This window comes from Amaranthus tricolor, chromosome 4 (genome assembly GCF_026212465.1).
Source record: "Amaranthus tricolor cultivar Red isolate AtriRed21 chromosome 4, ASM2621246v1, whole genome shotgun sequence".
NCBI classification, from domain to species: domain Eukaryota; kingdom Viridiplantae; phylum Streptophyta; class Magnoliopsida; order Caryophyllales; family Amaranthaceae; genus Amaranthus; species Amaranthus tricolor.
Genome location: NC_080050.1, coordinates 15,483,879 through 15,490,322, shown reverse-complemented (window position 1 = coordinate 15,490,322; position 6,444 = coordinate 15,483,879). Strand labels below are relative to the sequence as shown.

General features: G+C 34.2%; 1 protein-coding gene across 8 annotated transcripts; it reads left to right on the top strand.

The window, feature by feature from the left end:
• The first annotated feature begins 208 nt into the window (after nt 1-208).
• LOC130811482 (uncharacterized) lies at nt 209-4,624 on the top strand. 8 transcript variants are annotated; one of them, XM_057677800.1, is made up of 5 exons: nt 209-386; nt 553-634; nt 1,480-2,145; nt 3,266-4,129; nt 4,219-4,624. In XM_057677800.1, the coding sequence occupies exons 3-5, from the start codon at nt 2,037-2,039 to the stop codon at nt 4,233-4,235; spliced, it is 990 nt and encodes a 329-aa protein (XP_057533783.1). In that variant the 5' UTR covers nt 209-386; nt 553-634; nt 1,480-2,036; the 3' UTR covers nt 4,236-4,624. The 8 variants fall into 8 exon arrangements, with proteins under 8 accessions (XP_057533783.1, XP_057533785.1, XP_057533787.1 ...); XM_057677802.1 differs by lacking the exon at nt 553-634; XM_057677804.1 differs by lacking the exon at nt 1,480-2,145 and having other exon boundaries at nt 223-386.
• Nucleotides 4,625-6,444: the final 1,820 nt, after the last annotated feature.

The window sequence follows — 6,444 nt, the reverse complement described above, 5'->3', positions numbered from 1 at the left end:
TTTTTCATCAAGGGGTTGTTTGCCACATGGGATTTCAAGGAGGGAATGAGACTTTAATTTAAACGTGAAAGGCTTTATTTGTTTAAAAAATTGGGAACAAGAAATGAGATTAAAAGTCAAAATCGAAGCCAAAGTCTTTTATCTAAATCCCTAACATAACAAATAAAATATAAGACGTTTTTATCTTAAATTGTCACAAGTTATATTTCATTGCGACAAACACCCTAGGTGAATTAATTTCTTCCTAGCTAACTTATCTAATTCTACCTTGTAATTTTGAAGTATTGCTAAATTATTGCTTTATTTTTTTCGTTTGGTCCAATTGAACGGTACAACCTTGGTCCAATTCCAATTTCAATTCCAGTTCTTTTTCATCCCCTTTGATGGTAAGTTCAATTATTCGATGTCTTGTTTATGCAATGTTAGCGTCGTGATTGAATTTTGCAAATGTTTTCTGACAATTTTGATCATGATTCTTGTTATAACATACTGAATTTGAGAAATTAGGGTTTCAGATTCATTTTCTTGTTGCCTCTTCATGTTCTCTAACAGGCTTGAACCCTAAGAATCTGTATTTTAATTTTCTTCAAGATCTGTCTTCGATAATCTGCCATTTTATCTTCCTACCTCCCAAGTAAGTTTCTAATAGGTTGGAATTTTCATTTCTATTATATGAAAATGTTCATTGAAGTTAGGCGCAATTGTTTTAAGGTTTTTTTTCCCTTTCAATTGTTAACATTTTTGTCTCTAATCTCTGATACTTCAACATTTCTTCCCTACATGAAGCCATAATTAAGTTCATCTCCTCCAGTTTCATTCACAATAAAAAAATTTGGTACTCTTATTTTTTTAAAAATTTAAGAGTTTTGTTTTTGGACTTTAATTTTTGTCACTTAGAATATTTTTATCCGTTATTAATATTTAGTTTGTTTGGATATATTAAGTTTATGAATTTAGTATGAATTGAATGTCTCGTGATTTAGAGTAACTAATTAAGACTTTTAAGATTTTTTATGTATCTTATTTGATACTTTTAAATGTATTATGGGATTGAATGTGCAAAATATTCTAGCACATTAACTGAAGGAATGTGTCCGTAGACATTTCCGATAATTACTAAATATAAATATATAGGATATTTATGAAGATAATAAAGTTAATTATTATTAGTAATTGTATTTACTTGCTAGAGAATAAATATAATTGGTGGGTCAATAATAATTGGACCACGACTAATATAATTAATCCTATAAGGTCTTACAAAAGAATCAATTGAACGATAAATAACTCAGGCCCATTAGAAGTATGGGCTTGCGATCCAATTAGGTTAACAAAAGAATCGGTTTCTTTTGACCTAGGTTACTAGTATTATATGAGGATATAATGTTGGTAGTGGAGAAGTGGGGATAATGGGGGTGTGAGTATTAATGATATTTTTAATTTAAACTCTCACTCTCAATTATTCATACACACACACAGAAACAAAAACCCGTAAAAGCAAGAGAAACAATACTCTTCCGTTCTAGCAAACGTTGGTATTCAATTGATTCTGGTAGACCGAATAGAGGAGCAACGTTTGAGGCTCTCCAGATTATCTTATCGCGTTAATTCGTGGATTTCACGCTACAAAGGTAATATAGACTAATCCTTTTATATGATTCATATGTCTGATTATGTTTATGATCCTGAGATAGATGTTAGGGAAGTGTTTCCTGAAATTCCGCTTTAAGCATCTAATGAGACCCAACAATGGTATCAGTTAAGCCTAATTCATAATATTCATATGATCTATATTTCTCTAGAAAGTTATACAACCGTTTTTTTTTTGCATGAAAATAAGATATATTATGTTAACTGTCTGAAAGTTATTCATAATATTCAATTTCAATTGGATTGAAATATAAATGCGAAAAACTTGTTTTTCCTGAAATTTGAAGCCATTCATGCACAAAGATTGTATATCAATTCGAATTTGTTCGAATTCATCAAAAAAAAAAGAAACAAATACCGAAAAAACCGAGTAGTATGCGTAGGCCATGGGCTGTCTATGGTGGCCGGAGAGAGGCGGGCTGCTGGCGGCTGCTGGGTTCCCTTCTTCATGGCCACTGTTTTCTTTCTTCCAGTACAAGATGGTGCTGGATGAAGGTGACCATCTTCTTTTTTTTGAAATAATTTCATATGTGAAATACCTTTTAATGAGTCTTAATTGGATTTACATAGTGCTTGTTTTTTTTTCCTTTATATAGTCTTACTTAAATTAGTTAAGTTTGACTAAACATAAATTTTTTTTTATTTTCTCTTAAATAGTCTCACTTAAATTAGTTAAGTTTGACTAAACATAAAGGGTATTTTATATGCTAATTGTTATGACCATTTAGTTTGATATATTACATTGTTATTGCCGTTTATAATATTTGATATTATTTTGACATGTTATGACTAGTATGGCCCAAAACAAAATTTATATATAAAATTAGGATAGTATATACGATCTGCGAATCGTTTGTTTTGAATGTAATTATATACGATTTGCGAATCGTTTGTTATGAATATAATTAAATACGATATGCGCATCGTTAATTTTTTTTATTATTCAAAGTATGTAATCACAAATGAAAGGAGTTTCAAGGAAGGTGATCAATGGAGATTCATGGAAGCTTCATGGATTTTTTTTTAGGGGCCATACTAGATCATCTTTTATTCATACTTTTATTTGCTTTGAGCGTTTATTTTATTTTGGTCTTTGCTTGCATAAGTTAATGTATTGGTTAAATATGCTATGTGTTCACTTAATATTAACCATGTTAATTAACTTGAATCCCCAGAAATAATATTGAGTTTTATTGTTTTTCCAAACAACACATATAAGCCTTTGATAATGAATAATACATTCTGCCAAAGCGAGGTATTGCTCATAATTCTTGGGATATGGGGTAAATTTTTTTTGGAAAATTTACAGGTTCATGTTTGGTTTCACTCAACAAAATCATAAACAAAGTTTTGGATTTTGAAACTAAGAGATAGGATTGAACAAGTTTTATCAATCTATCTACTAAGAATTATAATTAGTTATAATTAAGAAAATGTTTACTTACCTTAACTACTATAGTTAAAGGCAGGGCTAAAGTCCGTTTGACTGTAGTGGGAGAGGATCTTAGTTGTTATTTATTCAAAAGGGGATTTTAAAATTTTGAATAAATTATTAAACTTGTTTAATTACTGCTTATTGATAGACTATTAATTTTGCTTAATTACATTGTTGCAGAAATCATGTCTGGTTCGACTAACAACAACACTCCTGCTTTTAACTTGCGTTGTGTCTTGGAAAAAGACAAATTGAATGCAAACAACTTCCTTGAATGGGAAATGGCTGTGAGAATTGTTGTCAGAGTTGAAGGAAGGGAAAGTGTTCTTGACACTCCACTCCCTGAACTCCTGCCAGAAACTGCAACAGTTGTAGAAAAAAGAGCTAGGCAAAATCTCGAGGCCAATTCTGTGCAAATAACATGTCTGATGCTTGCTTGCATGGAACATGATTTTCAAAAACGTTTTAACAATCTTGATGCCTACACAATAATCCAGCAACATAGAACAATGTTCGAAAAGAATGCTCGATTAGAGAGATTTGAAGCTAATTGTAAACTTTTGGAATGCAAACTGGGCAAGGGAAAACCCGTCGGACCCCATGTGTTCGCCTTAATAGGGCATTTTCAAGTCATGGAAAAGTTGGGTTTTCCTTATCCCAAAGAGCTGGCCACTGATATTGTGATCAGATCCTTGCCAGAAACTTTTGATGCTTTCAGATTAAATTTTTATATGCAAGGAGGGGAAGCAACCTTGCCAGAATTGCATGGTATGCTTGTTCAGGCTGAAAGGAGCTTACCTTCTGAACCTGCACTGAAAGATGTGCTCATGGTCAGAAAGAATAAAAAGTTCAAGAAAAAAGGGGCTCCTAAATGGAATGGCAAAGGAAAGGTAGTTGCCACTAATGACTCCTCCAAACCAAAGGCTACTCCAAAAGCTAAAGTAGCAGCACTACATGAGTGCTACCACTGCCATAAGATTGGCCATTGGAAGAGGAACTGCCCCGTCTATCTGGAAGAAAAAAAGTCTGGTGCTTTATCTTCAGGTATATATGTTATTGAAATTAATTTGGCAACTTCTGCTTCTTGGGTATTTGATACTGCTTGTGGGTCTCACATTACTAGTAATGTGCAGGGTCTAATAAGAAGTAGAAGCTTGAGCAAAGGTGAGGTGGATCTCCGAGTCGGCAATGGAGCAAGAGTTGCTGCTTTAGCTATAGGAGTTTATATTTTAACATTACCCTCTGGTTTAATTTTAGAACTAAATAATTGTTATTATGTTCCTGCCATCACCAAGAACATTATTTCAATTCCGGTTTTGGACACGGAAGGTTTTTCATTTACTATTAAGAATAATTGTTGTTCTGCATATTTAAATGATATGTTCTATGTTTCAGCTAAATTATTAAATGGGTTGTATGTGCTAGACTTAGAAACTCACATCTATAACATAGACAGCAAGAAACGTAAAACAAATGATTCAAACCCCACTTACCTATGGCATTGTCGATTAGGCCACATAAGTTCAAAACGCATAGAGAAACTTCATAAAGATGGAATTCTAAAATCATTTGATTTTGAATCATTTGGTGTTTGCGAGTTTTGTTTGATGGGAAAAATGACAAAGTCACCTTTCACAGGTACAAGTGAAAGGGCCAATGACCTCTTAGCTCTCATACATACTGATGTATGTGGACCTATGAGCACCATGGCTCGGGGTGGTTACAGCTACTTTATAACCTTTACTAATGATGTAAGCAGATATGGATATGTTTACCTCATGAGACATAAGTCGGAGTCCGTTGAAAAGTTCAAGGAATTTCAAAATGAAGTAGAGAACCAACTTGGGAAGAAAATAAAAGCATCACGATCCGATCGTGGTGGTGAATACTTGTCTCACGAATTTGATGATCATTTGAAAAATCGAGGCATACTCTCACAATTGACTCCACCAGGAACACCACAATTAAATGGCGTCTCTGAGAGGAGGAATCGAACTCTATTAGATATGGTTCGATCAGTGATGAGTCTTGCTGATCTTCCTATTTCATTTTGGGGATTTGCATTGGATACAGCTGCATTCACACTTAATAGAGCACCTACCAAAGCAGTGGAAAAGACACCATATGAGATATGGACGGGAAATGTTCCAAAGTTGTCTTTTCTAAGGATTTGGGGTTGCGAAGCTTATGTAAAACGTTTAATATCTGATAAACTAGCACCTAAATCTGACAAATGTCTTTTTGTGGGTTACCCAAAAAAGACAAAGGGATACTACTTCTACAACCAAAGCGAAAACATAGTATTTGTTGCTCGCAATGGTGTTTTTCTAGAACAAGAATTTATTTCTAGAAAAACAAGTGGGAGTAATGTATATCTCGAAGAAGTTCGAGATGAGCAACAAATGGATAAGGTTAACACCTCATCAGAGGCGCCCCAGCATGATAATGCCCAGGAGGAAATGCATTCAACACACTTACCTCCTACCGCCCCAAGTGGAGAAAATCCACGCGAAGTCACTTTACCTAATGAGGAATAAACTTCTCTTGTTGTTCCCCTACGTAAGTCTAGTAGGACAATAATTCCGTCAAGAAGATATATTGATTTCCTTTTGACAGAAAACTCTGAAATGACCATGTTAGAATCAGAAGAGCCTACTAGTCACAAAGATGCTTTGGAGAGTCCTGACTCCGAAAAATGGCTTGAAGCCATGAAATCTGAAATGGATTCCATGTCTGAAAATCAAGTTTGGGACTTGGTTGATCTGCCTGATGGGGTAAAACCCATTGGATGCAAATGGATTTTCAAACTGAAAACAGACAAGGATGGAAACATTAGTGTTTTAAAAGCAAGGTTGGTAGCAAAAGGTTTCAAACAAATTCATGGTATAGACTATGATGAAACTTTTTCTCCAGTAGCCATGCTAAAATCCATTAGGATAATCCTTGCGATAGCTGCCTTTCATGACTTTGAAATATGGCAAATGGACGTCAAAACTGCCTTTTTGAATGGGTTCTTAAAAGAAGATGTGTACATGACACAACCACAAGGTTTTGAAGATCCGAAAAATCCAAGGAAAGTATGCAAGCTTAATTGAAGCAAGCATCAAGGAATTGGAACCTTAGATTTGATGAGGCAGTCAAAGAGTTTGGTTTTTTCAAAAATGAAGAGGAATCTTGTGTATACAAGAAGTTAAGTGGGAGTAATATCACTTTTCTGGTCCTGTATGTAGATGACATACTCCTCATTGGGAATGACAAAAACATACTTGAGTCGGTCAAGCAATGGCTTAAAAGTCATTTCTCCATGAAAGACCTGGGAGAGGCTGAGTACATACTGGGAATAAAGATCTATAAGGATA